Source organism: Hippoglossus hippoglossus, chromosome 9 (genome assembly GCF_009819705.1).
Source record: "Hippoglossus hippoglossus isolate fHipHip1 chromosome 9, fHipHip1.pri, whole genome shotgun sequence".
Lineage (NCBI taxonomy): Eukaryota > Metazoa > Chordata > Actinopteri > Pleuronectiformes > Pleuronectidae > Hippoglossus > Hippoglossus hippoglossus.
Genome location: NC_047159.1, coordinates 5207612 through 5230537, shown reverse-complemented (window position 1 = coordinate 5230537; position 22926 = coordinate 5207612). Strand labels below are relative to the sequence as shown.

The window sequence follows — 22926 nt, the reverse complement described above, 5'->3', positions numbered from 1 at the left end:
GGACCAGTCCTACTCGTAATGGTCTGGAAGCTCATCACGCATGCGCAGTCGCTGCCCTGGCGGATGATAATTGCGGGTAGAGCGCGAACCCAGCGCCGCCTCCCTGGTCCCCGCGCGCGTCTCTCCCACTAACATGAGGCTTTTCATTCCCCTTCGGACCCAGAGGAGCCGCTGACCGCCGCTGGAAAGCCCCCCCATCTCCCGCTCTCCCTGTCTCCTCCCCTGCCCGTGGAGGTGTCGCCGTGGAGCGGTCGCCACGCAGGCCGCGGATCGGGGTCTCGTCGCTGGGTGGAGACCGCTCAGACTCCCCGTTAGCCCCGTTAGCTCGCTACGATGCGTCGCTGCTGCCACCGCCGCTGCTGCCGCTGCGTCTCTTCTGTTCAGCGAGGCGGGTCCTTGGTTAGTGGTTCACCCCGACTGAGCTGAAGGGGGACACGGGAAACGACGCCGCACCCTTCGAGGTAAGGTCTCGCCTGTTAGCTAACATCTTCCGCGGGAGGGTGGGGGGGCGATGAACCGAGCTAACGGTTAGCTAGCCAGTTAGCTCGGTGCTTCACATTTGCATGCCCGGCCACTTGAGCTCACATCACCGTTAAGCAAATGTGTGTCAACCCGGTCACCACCACCACCACCACAACCACAACAACAACAACAACTGAGTTTAAAGCTAATCTGTTAAATTAGCCATTTCTCTACCTAGTCCGACAAGCTAGCATTGGGCCGCCGATGGCAACACACGGGCTCAAGGTAGCGTTGAGGTAATGCTACAGGTAACACAACACATGCTAACTTTTCAGGTAAACTATGAGTAACACGCCACACACACACCCTAGTGTGGTAGCATGTGTGTGTTGACGTCGTCCTCCCATCGTTGTTAGTGTCTTTATTGATTATGACTTGGACGTGTTAGTATCATTCATACGCACCAAACAAAGGTAGTGCAGCAGTGTTCAGGGGAGACTACTCTGAGCTACATGTTGGTGCTGAGAAGAAACACAAGTCCACCTCAGATACTGCAGTTTCAAGGTGTCTGGAGTAATACAAATACAACTTGCACTACACAGTTATGGTCCAACTCAATCAAAACATTCAGCACACACTTGAGTGTAAAATTTAGATTGACTTATTTAAGGAATAACAAACTTGACAGCAAGAAGTGAAACCAATACAATTAAGGTTGACTGGAAGTTAATTGGCCACATTAGAGAGAAAGCAGTAAAAATGATCAAAACAAAACGTATAATAAGATAAACAGTATAGATGAATGCAAATCAAACATTTCCACCACATTTGAATAAGCAAAGGGTTTGAGAGAGGATTTAAAAGAAGCTAGAGAGGAACTGTGAGTGTTACATAGTTTGAAGGCTTTAATACCAAAAGCTCACTTTCCCCTCCGATCTACCTGGAAGTGACCGGCAGTCACAAGATGAGGTTTTTCCTGAGTGTGTCGGCTCTGACGACAAATTCAACCGTCTGTAGTTGTGAGTCAGAACTGGAACACCACTATCACAGATTCATAGAGATTGTCTATCAGGAGGTGTTCATAGTTATCAGCAACCAGTAAGTTTCCCCAGACTTTTGTTTGTAGTCACAATGTGCTTTCTGTGAGTGGTTCAAGCACAACACAAATAGTTTGTTCTCTACTTGTCGACCACCACAGTACATGATTCGCTTGACTGGAACATTTCACCCTTGTGTTTTGTGCGACTATACTCTCCCTGTCACTGTGAAGTGTTTGCCATAATGACTGTGATCCTGCCTGTCAGGGTGCTACTTTAGTACTTGTGTCTCACCCACTAAATGCTCGTCCTCATTAACCAATGTAAAGAGGAATCATTTCCTCAATAATCAACAAACACCAGAGGAGATGAGATTTGATTTAATTATTAATTCAAATATTACTCTAATGGAACATCCAGCCGCTCCCAAGCCACGCCAAGGGACTTTGACACCTGTCATATTATGATTAGCTGTTATTTGGCTTTGCAGTGTAACTGTAATGTGACTGTAACATAGTGTTTGATTTATTTTTTCTTCTTTCTTTTAAGATGGATGTTGATTATTGTGCTGGTGGGGACAGTACCAGGAGGAAAGTGGATCTGACTGTGGCAGAAGGCACAATGGATGTTACACCACTGGAAATGTACGACTCCGCCAGAGCAAAAATAGCTGCCAACCTCCGGTGGCTATTTGCAAAAGCCTATGGCATCGGTAAGTCATGTAAATTTATGCTTAACCTTTACAAATGCTAAGACGCATGGTGTAGTTTTTAGATTTACAGTCATCTTTATAACTTGTACAGAAAAAGATCTGTATATCTATTCCTATGGACATAATACAAGTTACTACCCTGAAATTCAGAGCATATTTTCCTCATATGCTCATATTTATTTTAGAGATTCAGAAGATGTTGTTGCAACAGTGGGTTTACTCCTCTCAACATAGTGATGGTCAGCAGATTGTGTGCTGCTTCCGTGCTGAAACATTGACAGCAAGAGCCCAAGAGAAAGAAATATTTGTGCATGTGTGCACTCAAGCCAACACTAATTCCCTCATGACACTTGGCAACAGAATCCTCCCTCGCTGACTCACAACATCCTTCCATTCTCACAGAGTGGCCGGTGAGATTGAACCCAAATCAGGCAGGGTGACAGACACTGAGGTATTAGGCTATATTTGTTAGACTGTACTCGGAGCATGGAAAATACTGATCTGCACTGCCAGTCACTCACACTCCATGTTAAGATGATATAAGCATTCGCAACGGGGCCTCTAAGGCAGATTTCACTGTCTTGTCTTTGGATGCAACTGGTGATTATTGAATACATTTCAATGAGGATTTGAAATGAGTTGACTTTTATGGGTGTGTTTTGTTGTGGCTGTATGACTAGCACCCTAAAAAGCTCCATACTCCACTGGGCGCACACACACTCATGCAGCACTGGATGTCAAAAAATCCTAATTGTTTTAAGTGTGATGATGTTGGTATTACTTGTCTTTGAGAACCTTCACCCACATTATAAATGTCAACCTCTGGACTCAGACATGGCCTCAGAAAACATCTTCACTCTTCAGCAAGAGTCAAAGCGTCAGTGCTTGAAAATGTTGCAGGATCAGTGATGTCCATGAATTTAGGTGGAGATTATGTTGAGTTACAGAAGCTGCAAAGCGTTGTTGGCCCAGAGGGCAGCAACATTATCTTCCTCTCATGGGAACTGAATGTATTAGGCCCATTTGATTTTCACCCCATGGCTCATATGGTTTCTGTTGTGATGCTAATTCTGCACAGGTGTTGACTTTGCTTGTGCAACGACTGACAGACACAGACAGTGACGTAGTTCCATTATAGATAATTGCAGCAGTCAAGTGATGTGGGGGGTTGTCAGGGATGCAGGTGCATCTGGTGATTGCTCATTACCTTGTTAAGTCTTTGAACCAGCAGGTTTAGGATGGTGTACATGCTCTCCAGTCCTGCTGCCCTTCACATGTGTCACAGCTGCTGCCAGCCTCAGGGACAGACAGCCAGACGCATCACCAGTTAGTGAGCGCCTGTCATGGTTGCAGGCACATCCGCTGGTCGTTGACCTGCGCTCTCCCCGGTTTGTGCTGATGATGTTGTGGTGCTGATCACGGTTGGCTGATCGTTGCTGTAGCACATCCTGGTTCTTGTTGCCAGACCCCATCCTCCACCCCATGGAGGATGTGGCATGAGGGTGGGGGGGGCAGCTGCCAGACGAAATCAGTGTCTGTGGAATGAAGTCAAACGTGAAGACTCGCCCCAGCCAGACCCCTTTTGTTTTCATACACAAATAGTCCCACTGTTCTAATATGTTAATATACTCAGACTGTAGACTCAGACGCAGCTCTCCAGGAATGACCCACACCCCTCTGTGTTATGCCTAATGAGTTAATTACGTCGTATGACAGCATCCTTAGTTGCAACGCGTGTATGGTTGCAGGCAACATGTCTGTGAGGCTTGTGTTGTTGTAGTGCATGTAGAGTTTATAGATAGAGAGATAATTAGATCAGTCTTTATTTAAAGAGCACATATTTCTGCCAGTGCTGGCGGAGGGAGTACACGGTCGCATTCTGTCGTATTTATTGATTAAAAAATATGATGGTCAAAAGCAACATTGGTAGCACGGCTTCATAAAACCACGGATTTATACAAACTGTAACATCACCACATAGTAAATTGACTCAATAGAATTCATAAAGGCCACAAAAACACCACTTGTGCAGTTCAGCTTTTGTGTTTGGTCCATTCTCATCCACAAATCTTGCTGGGAGTAGCTGCCTTCCTGTTTTTGTGAGCAGGAGTTTGCTGACGAGTGGCTCCCTTGATCCCGTCAGTCAGAGCAGACGCTAAGAACACATCACATACACACACAGAGCTTACGCTGTGTTGCTGGAGCTAAGGCTGAGTTCAGAACTGGGTTAATTCTATCAGTGGGATTTTTGGACAGGTTCTGTGCTGTTTCAACTTGTACATTTTTGTTGTGTGCGTGCCTCGAGTCCAGTGCGGCTTCATCTCATGCCCTTACATGGCTGGTTTTGAGAATGACTTCACATCTTAAGCAACAGAATCTCTTGTTTAGGTCATAGTTTCTTTTTTAGTTCTTGTGACTTCAGTATTGTTAAACTAACCCTCGCCAAACCCACCATGTCACCTGAGAAGCTTGCTTTCACTGCAGACTTGGCTTAGTAAGGCTCTGTTTCCTAATGTACTCCTGAAGCAACAAGCTGTGACTTACACCTACAAATGGCCATGTTTGCCCAAAGCAAACTGACGCAGGCATAGAGCAAATAGAAGACAGAAAGCACGTTGCTTTGTTACATTCCTGTAGTCTGTTGACATTGTAGGAGTTTGATAGATGCAGGGCGTTAAAGGGTGTTTACCTTCATTTTCCTGCCTCATCATGTAATATCTTACTATACTGTTGTCTCACAAGCTATCCCATTTATCTTGTCTTGTCTAAATTGCATGTGCTACATTAGGAACACGTTCCTAACACCATTCTCTCCATTGCAGACCATATTCCAGAGGACTTAAGGGACCCATTCTACACAGATCAATATGACCAGGAACACATTAAGCCGCCTGTCATCCGCCTACTGCTGTCCTGTGAGCTCTACTGCCGCGTCTGCACCCTCATCCTCAAGACGGAGCAGGCAGTGTCTCTTCAGTCCCACCTGTCCGTCATCCAGGCCCTGTCCAGAAAGGGGATTTATGTCGTGGAGAGTGACGATACGCCCGTCACAGATGGAGACCTGGCCTGTGTGCCCATCAAAATGGTGAGTAGATGCACTGAAAAAAACAAACAAGCAGATGTCCTCATCAATGCCTGAGCAGTAAATCATAAACTTCATTCTCAGTGAACACTAATTGATCATAAATTCTATCTTCTGCTCTGGGTGAAGATTATGTCCTTATGCTACGTATATTAACCGTTAAACCGTTAACTGACAATAAGAATGCCATCCATTAATCTGTAAAAACAAAATACTCTACCATTTGAGCAGGTATTCTCTGCTGTGGGTCTCACAACAGACTCGGCACCAGACTCACTCCACAGCATGTGGACACGTTGTGATTTCTGAATAAAAAAACTGTAGAAAGGCTGTCTGCTGACGACTGTGTACGCCTGGCCTGTTAATGAGGGTTGATTATTGTGGTTGCTCACTGAACGTGTACACAGTTTACTCATGTGCATCAAAGTTAAGTGCGTGTCCATCACGGTCGCAGGGACACGGACTGCTTAAGTGAAAAATTATGCTAACGTCTACTTGTCTAAAATGCTAAACAAAACTTGGAAGCATGGATGTTTTTTAACAGCTCACTGGGCCTCTGGAGTGACTAATGAGTGAGTTCTACTGTTCATGCTGCTGTTTGCACATATGTGAAAGTGAACCCCTGTTAAAAAATGTTTAATTTGACTTTCTAATGCGTCAGTCGTCCATGATATAACGTAAAAATGTACATCCTTAGTTTATATACTTACTGTTCATCACACAACTTTTAGCACCAGACAGACCGTGATGTTCCAGCAGCTTTCACTAAAAATAACTTGTTGCACTGACACCAGAGAAGACAGAAACCAGGGCCAGTCGCTACAACACCTCTGCATCTCCTCTATAATCCCAACCACTTCCTGTTTCTGCTGTATTTTCTTACCACAGTGAACTCTGTGAAAGTAGTCAGTGGTTTTATATTCACTCAGCTGTACAATCAGAATCAACCACAGGCATTTGACACACTTCTTTAAAACTCTATTTGCAATTGTTTCACATTATACGCTGTGTCAGACCTGCTTTGCTGTTTGAAGTAGAGGAACAGTGTGTGGATGCAGATTTGGATGCACCCTTATCATTTTCAGTCAAATTATTTGAAGGAGGATATCCTGATAGAATTGCTGAGATTTGAATATGTAAAGGGTTATTATGCCATGGCAGTATTTTGCACCTTATATTTACTCCTTGATACTCTGCTTTGAGTGAACAGTTCAAATTTAAACAAAGCGTCTCACTGATGCAGCAGGGTTTTTGCATTTAGCACAAAGTTTGGGTGGAGCACAATCCTTAATCACTGATAATTACCTTTTATTTAGGGCTGCAGATAATGATAGTTTTTGTCATGAGCTCATCTGCAGTGTGATTTTAAAAAGCCAAGTTGACTCAGTGTTTTATCAGAGTCAAAACCACAAAGACATTTACTCTACAGACATAAAACCTGCAAACTGTATATAAAAGTAGATCTACCTCTTTCTTATTGATGTCAATTCTGCCCATAACATACAGCTGAATTATTGTGATTACCTCATGTTCAAAAATACCTTATTTTAATCAGAATACATTGGTTTATTAAGCTGCTGTTTTTCATATTGAACTAACTGATTCTGACTCTATTGCTTTGTCAGAAATATCACTTTCTATCTAGCTCAGGAGAACAAAATCTACAAATCCTCATTAAAAAACGAGGCCTGTTCCCTCTCAGAACAGGAACTGTAATCAGGACCATAAGAGGGTTACTCTTTCGTTAATACTTCTAAGAATGGGTTTCATTGTCTGTGATATTTTTCTGCATTTTTTCCCAATCTGTTAAGAGCATTTGCTGAATCTTGGCACGTGAAAATTTTAAAATCCTCCAGGGCTCAGTTTAAATGCTTTTCACACAACTGTGCTCCATTCTTGTTTTATTAGATAGATTTAGGAGAAAATATGAATCTATGTACAGAGAGGTCATATGTTTTTATGAAGGAAAACTGTTGGTTTGTCTCTCCTGAGCCTTTCTGTAGCCGTCATCATCGTAATATTTTCACAGATCAGCTCGTAAACTGGTTTAATGTCCTCAGTGTGTGTCGGTCATCACCTGAAACAACAGCACCAAGTCACAGTGGCAATGAGATCTGATGTCTCGCAATTTCAACAAGAGCACTTCAACGCAGGATACAAAGAACACCAACCAGCTCGCTTGATCTCGGCCATCTTCTTACCCCTTTGTTACCATGGAAACCTGCCTGGGTGCCCCTCTGCAGGCTGCCTAGTCTGGGATGTGGTGTCTGCGTTTTTTCTGCGAGCGGCCTGACAAAATAATCCACGCAGGCCCGTGTGTAAGCATCCAGACACAAAGCCTGGTGAGGGGATGGAAAATCCTGAGCAGGACACAGCTTATCTCTAATAGACTGTTGGAAACCCCCCCCTCCCAGTGTGCTGACTTGACACGAGGTTTCCATAGCAACCTGCGTATTCCTAGAGGGAGTGTGAGTGAGAGCGAATGAGAGAGATCCCGTACCTGCAGACTGTTCCCCTGCATCTTGTTTGAGGCTACGTCTAAAATTGAGATTTTGAGGTGCTAGCCCTGTTTTAGTTTGAAAACTCTTGGGTTGTTGCATTTTAGTCTGGAGGGGCAGAAACTGTGCTGCTGACACCCACGTCCGCTTCCTGATTGTGTCTTATCAGTCATGACTACCAGCAGTGACTGATGTTCACTATGCAAAAAAGACTGAATGGATTTCCATGAAACTTGACTGCACCCATAAAATGTTGGTGCTGATCTGATCAGAGGGCTTTTTTTTTTTACTGTTTGTCCTAGGAAAATGTTTGAATGTAGCATCACTTTTGTTGGAGCAACAGCAAGCCGTACTCTTGAATCCACTTTTGTGTATTAATGTGTGTGTGCATGCATGTTGCCCGTCTCGTCAGCGTGCACAACCACAGCTCGGGGCCACAGCAGCCCTCTGCTCCCCATGGGGGGTTTCACTGCACACATGAAGGGCAGAGTGAGAACAAAAGATATGAACAGCACATCTGTCAGATTTGCTCTTTTGTGTATTTATTAAGAAACACTTGTTAATGCTTGGGTGTTAAATGCGGTTCATCTTTTTTTTTTATGCTGAGTCGTTTCATTTTTTTTTTTTGCTGAATTCTGCCAAATTAATTTGAATGTTACTGCTTCCGATGGTTCTGATAAAACTGTACTCGCCAGTTTCTGAGATCTGTGAATGTAACATCAGAAACAACAGTCAGATGAGGATGCATGTTTTACCCACACCCCCACTAGAGAAGAGAAAATGGAAATGCTATGTATGCTATGCTGTATTGTCAGTGATTAGAAATCATTTAGCTTGTCACTCACATCTTGATTGTCTTAACAAACAGGTTTTTTTACCTTTTAGGATAAGCAGCGCCAGTGTGTTCAAAGATTAACTTTTAAGTTGGAGAGTTCATCATAACTGATGGAACAGATACTTATCTGACATGGCTTTAATGCTTAATTTGCCTTTTGAAAACAGGCCAGTTGAACAGTAGCTACTGGGCAATTGAATGAAATGACCCAGCAGAAAGCAACAGAGCAGTCTTTAGCCTCCCTTACACACAGTCTTCATCATTTGTCATGTATTAACTGTCCCCTGTCTTCTACATTATAGTCGAGGTTGGTCTGGAAGTAGATTTTCCCTGTTGTTCTCTGTGTCCATGGAACTTGTGCTGTGGAGAAAGCTCATTTGTTACGTTAACCATCGTAATCTCTAAGCACTTCCATCACCAATTGGATTATACTCTCAGCCTGACATACAAAGCACTGACTGAAACAATGGCATGCACTGTAAATATTTGTTCTGTAATGGGCTGTGGACTAAAATCCTTAGTAACAGACTTTTACACAAGATTTAGATTTATATACCAAAATTAGGCTTTGCCAGCGGAGAAAGAAGATCTATTAGTATTTTGCCTGTGTAAATTCCCACTGGGGCTATCAAGGGATCAATATTTGAACTGGTTGGCACCTGGTAAGGCCCTCGCAGTAAGGCCCCTGCTGGGCCTCTTGATTATATTAGGATGTAGAGAGCGGATCGGACACCCATTGTGCGAAAGAGAAGATTTTCACTTTGATTAAGCCATGTTGGTTATTTAAAGCTCCACAATTGTTTAGGGACCTCAGAATGTCCCCCTGGAGTTCTGAATTGGATAATACCATTATCCATTAATCTCATCCATTTATCCACACCCCATAGTGGCTGTGAAGTCCCAGTATCCACTGGTTACTAACATTTCCTGTTTTTATAACAAGATTCAAAGCTGGAAGACTGAAATTACTCTGGTTAAGTTCTGTTTATTGGTTTCCACTGGTTATACTGATTTATACGTGGAACCGCTCAATAAAGGGAAACCACAAAAAATGCCCTTAAATTATTTTACCTTGTCTAATGACCTCACTGATATGTTGTGTTTGTAAATCTGCATTAGACTGCGTTGTAATTTTGCGTAAAACTGGAGGTAACTTCAATGTAATCTAATGAAATGGAATTATCCTCTCTTTCTCTCTCCCTCAGAGTGCTCACATGCCCATGATCGATGCCCTGATGATGGCCTACACAGTGGAGATGATTAGCATCGAGAAAGTGGTGGCTTCCGTCAAGCGCTTCTCCACCTTCAGTGCCTCCAAGGAGCTGCCCTTTGACCTGGAGGACACTATGGTCTTCTGGATCAACAAGGTTAGGACACATGGACAAAACGGCATCTCATACATCTTTCACTGACTTTTTACTCTCTAATATCTCACTGGTCGTGATCATAGTTCTCCTTCTCATTTATCCCTTAGCACCATGTTGGATGAATAATCTTTTTCCTATTAACACCATTAGTGACAGTGGTTCACTTGTGTTCTTGAGGCCTGTTTGTCACTGGTGAGCAGAGACTCGCCAGCAGATAGCAAGGCACACACAAGAGGCTCAGTCTCATGTTGCAGTCGTATTTCAAAGGGTTAACGGCCCGAGGCAGGGAAAACCATGACGCAATGTTTCCATGAATCATCATAATGTTCCACACCATTGTCTGGGAAAAGGAAAGTGTCCATTTCACGTTTTAAAATCCCATGTGGCGACATTTATCCTTGTTAATATGTTGATAAATTGATTTTACATTCTCTGCTTATAAAAAAAGAGTTTAAAACCACAATCTTAACTCAGGAGCCAAAATCAATCTGTAAATAAATCAAAGTATTAAACTTCGAATGGAGAAAACTATGTAAAAAAACATGAAAGAATTGTGTCTTGTGTATTAATCTGAGTGCAGCAGTGAAATCTGATACCCGAGCCGCTGGATATTTGTGAACAGATTTATAATAACCACGTTACTGCTGAACATGTAAATGTGTTTGGTTATCTGCGTAACCTGGTTTCCCTGTGTAAACGTGTTACTTCATCACATGTGAATGTACTGAACTTCCTCTGCAGGTCAACATGAAGATGAGAGAAATATCGGAAAGGGAACACAAAGTCAAGCATCACCCTTTGGAGTCCCCCAGCCACCAAAAGGTAAAATAAAACCCCTAACCCTCCTTTTTTAGAAACTTTTTCCTCGCTAAGTCTTTATCCAGGTGGATGTCTGCCGGAGAAACCTCTTTTAAGTAACGTGCTTCAAGAAAACAGCTTGATTTTTACTTTTCAGAAGAAATGTTCTGACCCTGCCTCCTTTTCTCTGTTTTAACCGGAACCACATCCAATCCTTATTGTCTGTGGCCTCTGACCTGTTAATCTCTCTGCTCCTGTTCCTCATATGTACCCCCCTCCCCTCTTTTATCCCTGCAAACTGGATAGTCTCCCTCCAAATGGTATTGGAAGCTAGTCCCTGTAAGTTGGATGCCAGTCCCCCCCACCCCCCCCCCACCCCCTTCCCATAACCCCATTATCTCTCCTCTCTCCCCCTTGCACGCACAGTTGAGCTGATGTGCACACAAAGTCCAACACGGCTCATTCAAGCTCAATCTGTGCTGCTTGTAGCCGGCGTGTCTGCAAGGGGGAGAAAGCTGACGGCTATTTTTCTTTATTTTCTCCTTGTGATAAATATGTCACACACGTGTAAGGCTGTTCTGACCTTGTGTCAAGTGTTCAAAACACATTATTTTTGGCTGTGCTATCTCATTTCAAGCTCAACTAGGCCATGTGGATTTGCTGTGTGTGTGTGAATACTTGTTAAGCTATTTATTTTGAGGACAGATGTGAGTTTTTGGACTATTGGGATGAGGATATTTTTTAGCAAAGTGAGGATATTTTGACCAGTCCGCACTCGAGTCCAATCAATATATCTGTTGGCTGATAGGAGCCTTTATCAGACAGGCGTTTACGTTTTTTTGCCAATATACATCAATGAGTAAACTTTTATTTAACAGAATAAATGTTTATATAGCTATACGTTAGAATTATTTGTTTTCTTCTTTTATTTCGTGTTAGTTTATGGTTAAACTGTAAAAATCAAGCCTTAATTTCATTTCTTTCTCAGTTTCATTACGACATCTTAAGAATCATTTTAATTAACCTTTGAGGGTTAAGATGTAGTTTTAGGATAAGGGATAGAATTAAGTTTTGGGTAAGGAAGCTGGGGAATACGTTATGTCCTCACAAAGATAAAAGTAATGATGTTTGTGTGTGTGTGTGTGTGGGGGGGGTTATTCTCTTTCCCAGTGAGAATAAGAGCAAATCCAAGCCTACACTGCTCCTTTGCTTTGCAGTCCCATCCCCGGCCACCTCCTCTCACTGATCTCCTTTGTCACTTCTCCTCCAGTCTCCCTGTTCCGCTCTCACAAACTGTCTCCAATGTGCCCACTGTCTCCTCTTGACTATCTCTGCTCCGTGTATATTCATGTGTGTGTGTTAGCCTGATGTCGTGCACAAGCCGGCCCACTGCATGCTGGAGCCAAAGGAGCTCACTGAAGCGGTACGGTGTTTCCTTTCAGTCAGGAGGGGATTCCCCTCAGTTGTGTTGTAATAGAGCCTCTGGTTGGGTTAGTTAGTTTCACCTGTGACTTGTGACCACACCTGCATCTCTTCAGTTGGTGTAGTTCTGTAGAATAGCCTTCACTGAAGTAAACATTGAATAATGTGATGTTTTTAGATCCTTCTATTTCTTGATAAGAGTATTTGTGCTGTACATGGTCTGTTTAAATAGTGAATATTTAGCACTGGCTTTATTTGCCACAGTACAAGGTACACAAAGACAATCTGATGCAGTCCAGTACAACAACTATACTACATGTTCTACCTTTTTACCAAAAAAAACTGTTAGTAGGTAAAGTTAATACCTCTCAATCCAAATTAAACACAATTATCTCTGTAAAGGTAGAATTATTGCTCAACTGTTGAACTGGATTGTTTTGGATTTTACAGGTGTACCTAATAAAGTGGCCAATAGTTGCACATATTTAATAATGCAATGCAAATCTATAGACTGTATATAAAGATGCATGACATTTCCAAAAGTGAAGCCAAGCTGTCTCGATTGCCCCCTGGTGTTTGGCTGCAGTAGTGGTCATAAACCCTGCCACCTTAACGCTAGTGGATGGGACATGAGTCAAATTTAAACGTTTTTCATAGATGTTTTCTGTAATTTTAGATAGTTCTTATCACGCTGATGTTAAGTGTTTATTAGTTTAAGTTAGGGTTTTCATCTGGGATATTTTGGCTTCGTTTCTGGATAGTAGGAAGATGTGTAGACGTGTCGTCCATCTTTATATACAATCTATGGTCTACTCCTATCTGCATTTCCTAAAAACTTTGATCCATTTTAGTCATAAAGATAACTACAGATTGATAAGTCATGACATAAGGAGCGGTGTTCCCAGTATAAGGTGAATATTTGTAAGTCATTGGCTTCAGAAGCAGTTGTACCAGTCAGTACAGACTCTGGCATCCTGCACGACCTATATTTGTGTTGCTCCAAATCATATGTAGGTTTGTAAGTAGTTACTCAATCGGGTGTTGGTGTATAACAATGTTTAATCGTTGTTATTTGAGTCTGTTGTGTTTAACAAATTTGTTCTTCTCATGCTCAATTTGATTAATCAATGGTGGGAAACAAGTAGAGTAACCTTAAATGCTGCACAGAGCTTGTGTCCAAAATACATCTGCTGTGAATGAGTTTCTGTCACAACCACACACTCATTTCCCATAAGTGGGCCAGCGATTACCCCAGTTTCCGTCCCAGTCAGCTGCTACACGCTGCCTGGGCTCCACCTGGCTGCCTTCTTGTGGAAGCCGTCGGAAGGCCGACCATCGACTGTGTTGTTCCTGTCACTGCTCGAACACCTTCACCTCCATCCTCTCACTGGTCCTCGGGGTTCTCCCTTGAACTGGTCGACCACGGTGCCACTTGACCTTTTTCTTTATTACATCACACCTGCTGTTGGATCAGTTCAGGAGGAGTTTCGAATACCTTTTACTTTGAAATTCCCGAGGAGAACCTTGAACTGATAATTACAGTATTTGGCTAAAGCATGACCTGTCATACCATGGTGGGGTGTGTTGCTGCTGTGATTTTTCTTCCTCTCAATAAACTGTCATGCCCTCCCCCTGGTGGTTAGGTGCGGTATCGCCGGGAGCATGCTTCAGGCCGACAGCAGGCCTTCTTCCCACTCCTGGAGGAACTGATGAGGGATGTTTGTGACGGAGCTGCACTGCTCACTGTGGTTCACTACTACTGCCCGGACCTCATGAAGCTGGACGGTATGCTGCGTTTACACACACACACACACACACACACAGACACACAGACACACACACACACACACACACACACACACACACACACACACACACCTTTCATCAACAGCTACATCACATTAATTATCAGTTGCTGTTGAAGCATCTAAAGATCATCAATCTTTCTTTGCTGACGTTGAATGTAATATCCAGCCTCTCTGTCCATGTGTGATACTGCTCTGGTAACTTCACACGGCCTGTTGGCCCGATGTCACCGTGTGACATTTATAGCCGTCAGGTCAGTGAGCCGTGTCCTAATCTGACCTGCTCTCTGCCTTGTCTGATCAGACGTTTGCCTGAAGGAAGTGCCCTCCATCGCTGATAGCCTGTACAACATCCAGCTGCTCAGAGAGTTCGCCAACGAGTATCTGAATAAAAGTTTCTATCTGACAACGGAGGACATGCTCTACTCGCCCCCCGTGCTGAAGGTAACCGACATGAAGTGTTTTCATGAACATTTACATAAAAAATGAACCAGCTAATAAAAGTCAAGAGACAGTGTTCAAGTCTTTTCTTGTGCTCTCCATGCAGCACAATGTCATGGTGTTCATCGCTGAGCTCTACTGGTGGTTTGAAACTGTCAAACCAGAGTTTGTCCAGCCCAGAGATCTCCAAGAGTTTAAAGACGGTGAGCATCACAGTGTGACTTCTACACATACCAGAGGAAAATGTCACATGGGTGACAGACTAACCTGTGTAACCTTTTAAAAAGCTGCTAAACAGTCAAAGTAATGAAAGCATGACTGGGGTTTAGCATTTCTAAAGTTAAACCTCTTAGTGTTTTTTTCCCAATTACTTTCATAATCATTTGTTCATTTGTCAGTTTTCAAGCAACAAAACCAAACATTCTGTTATTCCAGCTTCTCTAAAATTTAAGAATAAGAATTTATAACGATTAATCAGCTAACCAAGGAATATTTTTCTGATTAATTGATAATGACATTAATCGTTTGTTGCAGCCCTGTTTATAGAAGATTGCATTTAAAATATCTTTTTTTGTGTTAACTTTTATTTGGTTCATAATTTGGGAAATAAATCACCCCGTGTTGCACTTTTCTTGCGACAGCGAACTTCACTCACTAACTGTTTTCTAACGATCAACATCATTGTCTCTCTTTTCTCAGCTCGAGCCATAGCTCAGCCCAAGAGTGCCCGTCCATCAGTGCCCATTTCCAACGCCACCAAGCGCAGCTTCCTGGCCAGTCCTGGCGTGGCTGATAACCAGATCAGCCCTGAAGTCTGTAACAGGTACTTCCTGCACCCTGAAGACTCTGACCCCCTGTAAGTCTTCTCTCGCTTTGCTTCTCATTCCACCCCGTCATGATCCTGCTAACCAGTTACAGTAGCCCGACAAGGATTGGAAGTTATGCAGTGTCTGACCATCATTTTCACATTTAAGCTCTAGCTTCATTTCTGGATAGTGGAGACACGTGGTCCATCTTTGTATGGTTTTGGCAAATCTCACATTTTATTGATTTCTGTTGTTTTTGGTTTTTAGTAAAGGGGGTCCAGCCTTCAGTCCTTCCCACCCACTACTGCCCCTGCGACAGAGACAGCAGAAGCAGCAGGGAGAGGATGGAGCAGGTAAGACGGTGGAGCCTCCTAATTTTAATTAGGGTTAATATTCAAATTGTCATGTTTTTGTGGCATTGAAGAGCTTGTTTTATACATGATTGTGTTTTTTGTTAGGTCTGAGAAACCGCTCAAATTCTCTGACTCAGATGGACGGACAACCCAGAGGTTCTATTGCTGCATGGCCAGAAAAGAGGCAAAGGTAACGGAAAACAGAAAAACGGCACAAATGCATATTTAAATCCATAAGAAATGTGCTGATCAGACCAAAAACCTTTTTTACCTATTTTACCCTACCTATTTTACATATGCAGTTATCGATATAAACATGTCAAAAAGTAATTAATGGAAGATGATGGGATCCTGATCAAATTGTCAGATACATGAAAATGAGTGGCTATGTTATACTGACTTTATTATTTTTCCATGCCCTCTCTCTGCAGACCACTGTCCACACTGAGTCCCTACATGTTGCATTCAGCCGCAGACGGTGATGCAGATATGGCCTCTGGAGACAGCGTGAGTCTGGCTCGCTCCATAAGTAAAGACAGCCTGGCGTCCAACGTTATCAACGTCACACCCAAACACCAGACCTCTGTCCACCAGCCCTCGCAGGGTGCAATGCGCAGAGTCAACGGCCACGGCCTGCTGGCCAAAGTCAACATTGAAGATGACGACAAAACTATTGTGGCAGTCGCACGGACTGATTCTCCCGCCATCCCCAAACAGGCTGACGGGACACAAGCGACTGCCGCAGCGTTGTCTAAACCTTCCACTGAGTCCAAACCTGCACCAGATAGCTTTTACCTAGAACCACTGATGCCTGCCGTTATCAAAACGGCTAAAGAAAAGTCTGTATGCCTAAACAAGGAGGAGGAGAGCGGTGAGGTGCCCCGCTCCTCAGGACGGGGATCTTTACACGGAGGAGATGGATCTACATCAGCAGTTCGTAGGAAAACATCCTGCACCCTAAACCAAACTCTTCCCCCTCCAGGTGAGGAGGCATACTTGTCAGAGGAGCCTTGCCAGAGTCAGTCAGGTTTAAGGCCCACTGCCACAAGCAGCGTGGACCCCTCGGCCAGAGAGCCAGTTGGGGGTTTCTACCTGCATTCAGACGCTGAAGAACCAAAGTGTGGCCCAGGCCTGGATCCTGAGCTGGAAGACCTGGATGAGAATGAGGAAGAAGAGGATTTGGATGAAGCGAGTACCACTAAAGACCCCAATTGGCCCAGGAAAGCCTTCAATGAGGAAGATGAAGAAGAAGAATCAGCCAAACTGCAAGAGGATATGAATGTGAAAGAGCATGATGACAAAGACATGAACGGAGGCAGCGGTCGTTCCAGCCCCTGTCTCAGCGCTAACTCCCAGGCCAGCAGCATGGCCAGCAGCATGGCCAGTGGCAGTGTGCGTATGACCTCCTTCGCAGAGCGCAAAGCTCAGCAGCAGCGCTTCGGCAGCAACCACGACCTCCGCTCCAGTGCCTCCAGCTCCCAAAGGACCACCCCAGATGGATCAGAGAGCAGCGGGCCCCTGTCGTCCTCCTGGAGGCTTAAAAGAGACCAGAGCCCCTCCTCGCCCATGGGAGGACACTCTCGTACAGGGGATGGTAGCGGTGGTGTCCTGACTTCTGAACTTGTCCATCTACGTATGCAGCTGGAGGAGAAGCGACGTGCCATTGAGCACCAGAAGAAGAAGATGGAAGTGCTGTCGGCGAGGCAGAGGCAGAAGCTGGGAAAGGCAGCTTTCCTGCACATCGTTAAGAAAGGTGGCGGCAAGAGTGACTCTTTACCCAACCTGCTTAAGGCCGGCATCTCTAAAGAAGAGCTCAATGGAGAAAAAGGACCATCAAATAAAGATGGCTTATGTGTAGAGGCCCTGAGGGGGGACAAAGAGGTGGTGGGAAACCCCCCGCCCGGTGCCTTAGAAGCAGATAAGAAAGGAAGCAGTGGCAGCTTCTATCTTGAGGAAGAGTTGGACCTAAACGAGTGCAGCCGCTCCATTGAGCTGCTGAACGACGCCATCGGCAGCATCCAGCAGCAGATGATGCAGATGTCACTACAACAGGAGATGTTGATGAAACAGAATGTACAGTCGCCCCCTGCTGGTGCAGCCCTGCCTCCTCCTCAGGCTAGTGACAAAAACAGTGACCCTAAGTCGGGGGCCAGCTTTCATTATGTGGAGCAATGCTCTGGCAGTAACACCGCCCCCACCAGGAAACCCCCCAAGCTGAGCTCAGGCCGGAGCTCCAGGTCCAAACCATCAGATCTAAAAATAGCCAAGGAGCAAGTCCGGCAAGTGTCCAGGACCCTCACCCCCACAAAGAGTGGGTCAGAGACTTTACCACATATGAGGCATTTAGCCGGGGGCAGGTCCCCCAGGGCCGAGCAGCCCGGCAACCCCAGAACCCCCACAGCAGGAGAGACAATCGACAGGCCGGGCTCTGGCCACATTCGGAGCGCCAACTTCAGGCTTCATGACGAGGCAAACATGCGTCTGCCGACCAGGCTGGACCTGACGGCAGTGACGGCCTCAGAAGTGTCCTTTGACGACTGCCTGTCCAGCACCCTGAGGGAGCCTGAGCTCAACTCTTCAGACGGTTCGGGGAAAGAGAACATCCCATCAGAGGAGCTGCAGCGCAGCAGATCCAACCTGATCGAGGTCGATCTGTCTGAGCTGAAGGATCCTGAGGAAGAGGAGGGTGCTGAGTATAACACAACAGAAGGAGGGGATGGAGAGCAGAAGTCAGGCCTGGGCTTCTTCTTCAAGGTAATATTTGTTTATAGGTTTTTTGTAATTGATTTAGTCCTAATTTCAATTATGTTTATTTCATGGCTGATTCCATTTCAGTTTACCAGGGTCTGAAAATATAACAAAACAAAATAAAAACTATTCGGAAAAAATTATTGACAACTTCACAACAACATAAAAGATCGATCATTACTTTTCAAATGATAAAACATTGTTCTTTGTCTCGTGTTGTAGGACGAGCAGAAGGCCGAGGATGAGCTGGCGAAGAAAAGAGCAGCGTTTTTGCTGAAGCAGCAGAAAAAAGCTGAGGAGGCTCGACAACGTAAGCAACAGTTTGAAGTTGAATCTGAGCTGAAACGAGATGAAGCAAGGTAACTCCTTCTTACCAGCATTTACATCAGGATTCAAATGTTCTACCAAAAAGATGCTAACAAGCAGGCGTTTGATTTCTCCTCTAGACGGAAGGCCGAGGAGGATCGCCTTCGTAAAGAAGAGGAGAAGACGAGGCGGGAGCTGATTAAGCAGGACTATCTGCAGAGGAAGCAGCAGGAGGTCTTTGAGGAGCAGGGAGTTGTGAAGCCCAAAACACCGAAACCGAAGCAGAAGCAGAAACACAGACAGAAGCCGGTGCTCAGAGAGGAATCCTCCAGCGACACTGTCTCCAAGTGCTCTTCCACACGTAAGACGTCATCATCAGTTTGACATTTAGCTGAAGCTCCGTTTTTCTGTGGGACACATTGACCGACTTGGCTGCAATGATTTTCTATTTTACTGTTCTTCTTTGCATTAGATAGTGATATTTGTCTATTGGTTTAAATAAAAAGTAACAGGGAGAGTTGTTGAAGATGTTTTTCAGGGTTTTCTGATGTGTTTTATAGTGAAAGTGGTTGTTGTCCTGGTTATAACATTACAATTACCACACTTAGATTAAATTAAATAATAAACTGACACACTGTGGTTGTTAAATCGATCAGGAATCAACACTTTGACTAAACAATGCAAACACTGTTTTAAATCATCCCGATTAGTTTAGATTATTTCAAGAATTAGCAAAGAATTTTTCCATATTTTCATTTAAAGCATTTACAAGATATTTAATATATTTACCTTAATTTTTGAGTTTTCAGAGAATTTCACGTTAACCATATTTAGTACAAATTCTCTGAAGTTGTAATTATAATCCCTATTGTTGAAGATTTAGAAGCAACTGCTAAAAACACAGTAAACACAAAAATGTTTTAAATTGTTTCTTCTGTTTGTTACAGCCGACAACCTGAGCTCTGCCCAATCAGGATCCAGTCTGTCTCTGGGCTCCGCCGCCACCAACGAGGCCGACAGCGTCAACTCTGGAGGAGCTGGCTCTCAGCGGTAAGCTGCTGCTCACAGAGGATCTTTTATTTATGCATTGTTTGCATTTAGGATTTATGGTATTTAATAAAATTTCTGTTTACAATAAATCTCAACACGTTATTGTTCTTTTCATTTCAGCTGCGACTCTGTGGAGTCGTTTCCAGGAAGTCGTAACAGTCGGACTGCAGAACGCGACTGGGACAACGGCTCCACTGCTTCTTCCATCGCTTCCATGGCTGAATACACTGGTTAGTGTACAGCAGTTACCCGACAAATAGACTGTTGGGTCAAGTTGCAGTTAATTTATAAACGGAAACTAATCTGATTATTTTTATCTCTTCCTCCTCCAGGTCCCAAACTGTTCAAGGAGCCCAGCGCCAAGTCGAACAAGCCAATCATCCACAACGCCATCTCTCACTGCTGCCTGGCCGGCAAAGTCAACGAGCCCCAGAAGAACCAGATCCTAGAGGTACTTCATGAAATAAAAATCTGAGAATCTTCAAAAACGTATAAACTCTGCAGCTTTATGATCTTAAAACAAGGTCAGTGTAATTTTTTGCACTGAGAAACTCATTTAAATCGATTAGACCATCACAAAAAAGTAATCGTCAACAAGTTTGATATTAATAAACTTTATTTGTGTTGTGTTGATCTTCACAAAGGATTCACAGGATAAAACAACATTCAAATTTAATAAAAATGTAAACCTGTTATTTAATTGTATTTCTCTGTCACAATAAACGTTTTCTAACTCCTCGTTTACCAGGAGCTGGACAAGTGCGAGTCCAACCACCTGATGATCCTGTTTCGTGACGGCGGCTGTCAGTTCCGAGCGCTCTACTCGTACTTCCCCGACACCGAGGAGATCCAGAAGCTGACCGGCACCGGACCCAAGAGCATCAGCAAGAAGATGATCGACAAGCTGTACAAGTACAGCTCGGACCGCAGGCAGTTCACCGTCATTCCTGCCAAGACTGTGTCGGTGAGCGTGGACGCCCTGACCATCCACAACCACCTGTGGCACGTCAAGAGGGGTGTTGTGCCAAAGAAAAGTGTAAAATAGCCGGAGGCTGGACTCTGAACCCTCTGACTTTACAAATCATCATTTCCCTCATCTCGCTTGTGTCCTGAATTGACTGCATCGGCGCTCACAGCCAAGCTCGCCGCCACGCTCGGCCTCCAGGCCTCCTCAGGAGAGGCCCCAGCCATGAACAAGGGAAAGGGAATACGTGCTCGTGTGTGTGTGCGTGTGTGTGTGTGTGTGTGCGGGTTACAGGTGGTCGAGGGACTGGTGCTTGCAACAAAAAGAGGAATGATGCCGGCTGAATCTGCTTCTCCTGCCTGTGATCTCAGTGCGATCTGTTCAGGTTTCGTTCTTTTTCTACGACGACCACAACAACAACTCTCAAGCATGTGGCATTATATTTCTCTTTTGTCTCTCATGTGTGGTGGATGTTCATTTTTTTTTTTACATGAAGTATTTATTAGTTCAGCACTGTCATGACGGAGAGAGCTCAGCTGCAGCACTAAAATCCTTCCTTCCCCCCCGGAAGCACCTCTCCTCTGGACTCTTTCGGACACCAGGAGAGGACATCGGGGGGGGGGGGGGGGGACTTCTGTCGCAAAGGGACCTTTGTTACGACCCCTTTAGGTCTGTGGGACGACCCTCTCTGTCGTCCCGTCAAAAACACTTTCTTCCCTCGTGGACCGTCGAATCAGGCTGGCATTGCCGATTTTTGCCTCACCAGGGATCTCCGAACAACCTGCTGCTCTGAACTGTCTTCTTCTTTTTGTCACGGGGTGGGGGGGGGAGAGCTCCCCTCAGGTCTCCCCCCCAGACATCTGTTGGCCTTTCACGCATCGTGGTACTATCGCCTCTTTTGATTCAACCGCTTTTTAAACTCGACGCTGATCGTGTAGCACTGGATGTGTGTATGTGTGTATAGCAAGAAGAAAAAAAAAAGGAACAGGTCATTTTAAATCCTTTTCTTTTTTATTTGGAACATCCTTTTTTCACGAGGGTGTCAGAAGAGGGCGAATCATGGGCTCTGCTACACAAATTCTGCTTTGTCTGGTTTTTGTTTGAGCATTTCTTTTTTGTTATTTTTATGGATTCTTCTTGAAGCGATGTGGTTCTAAAGTGATGTTAATGCGTTTTTCATCATAACAGGAAATTCTCTGATGTTTAGGCCTTAGTCGTGTTTTCTCCCCACCGGGCACTCTTGGATTGTCCTGTTTTAAAAAAAGGTGCACTCACGAACACTACTTTCATACAGTGTAACTCCCCCACTCCTCCCCCCACGTGTCTGCCTGTCCCGCCACGACAGCAACACACACACCCCCTCCCGTTGTGAAGCGTGTGTGTGTTGCTGCCGTGTCACCAGTTCGACTGTGGTTCAGTTCTGTGCCGACATTAAAGAACATTCCTGACAAGGTTTTGACGAACACTGCCACGTCGTCTCTTCTCCTCCTCCTTCTTCTTCCTCTGTCGTTCTAAACACAATCAAAGTGCTTCTTCGCATTAAAACCGTTCGTTGGCCTCGAGAAAAACAACCACAAGTGTCGCACACGCACTTTACTTTTCCGTTTGTCGTTTGGGGGAATTTTTACTTTATATTTGTTTTAAATGGGCATAAAAACGAGGAACTAATTGAAAACACTGCTGTCGCCGTGCGCGCCAAACCAAACACTATGATTTGAATCCTGACACGTGAAGCTGACATGATACTACTGCTGTCTCCGAGAACAACAGAATACTTGATTTCTCATCTGCTGCATTGTGGTGTTTTTTTGGGGGGGGGGCAGGGCGGGTCGTACATCTTTAATCGTATGTCAGTGTATTTTTATGTTAACTAAAAGATTGTATTGGCATTTGGTCACCATTTTTGTTACACCAGTGTATTTTTGTCATCCCTGTTTATTTTATCGTTGGTCCCATGCCATCTATTTATTTTGAAATGGAAGCACTGAAACGGAATAAATTTTCAAGTGATTAAAAGTCACACTTTTTCATTTTTGTTCTTTCCTCATGGCTTGATTGATTTTTTTTATTCATTTGTGAAACTCACGTCTTTCTTTTCTCTGCTAGTTTTTTGACACCACACAGATTTTTAGCATTTAACACAACAGCTCACCAATATTACTAGTGATTTTATTTCCATCCTTTCACTGAAACTTTTGTTTTCATCCATATGTAAACTATTCTCACTGAGTTGTGTTAAT

The 22926-nt window shown here is 44.2% G+C and overlaps 1 protein-coding gene across 5 annotated transcripts; it reads left to right on the top strand.

Annotated features, from left to right (window-relative positions):
- The first annotated feature begins 18 nt into the window (after positions 1–18).
- Positions 19–22706, top strand: camsap1b (calmodulin regulated spectrin-associated protein 1b). 5 transcript variants are annotated; one of them, XM_034596276.1, is made up of 19 exons: positions 44–461; positions 2049–2211; positions 5034–5296; positions 9832–9993; positions 10735–10815; positions 11098–11130; positions 13857–13998; positions 14323–14462; positions 14566–14662; positions 15159–15315; positions 15533–15618; positions 15724–15808; positions 16050–18372; positions 18589–18725; positions 18813–19033; positions 19620–19722; positions 19843–19952; positions 20055–20173; positions 20471–22706. In XM_034596276.1, exons 2-19 carry the CDS (start codon positions 2049–2051, stop codon positions 20765–20767), a joined length of 4719 nt encoding a protein of 1572 aa, XP_034452167.1. In that variant the 5' UTR covers positions 44–461; the 3' UTR covers positions 20768–22706. The 5 variants fall into 5 exon arrangements, with proteins under 5 accessions (XP_034452168.1, XP_034452171.1, XP_034452167.1 ...); XM_034596278.1 differs by having other exon boundaries at positions 45–461; positions 15159–15282; XM_034596277.1 differs by lacking the exon at positions 11098–11130 and having other exon boundaries at positions 19–461.
- The last annotated feature ends 220 nt before the right edge of the window (positions 22707–22926 follow it).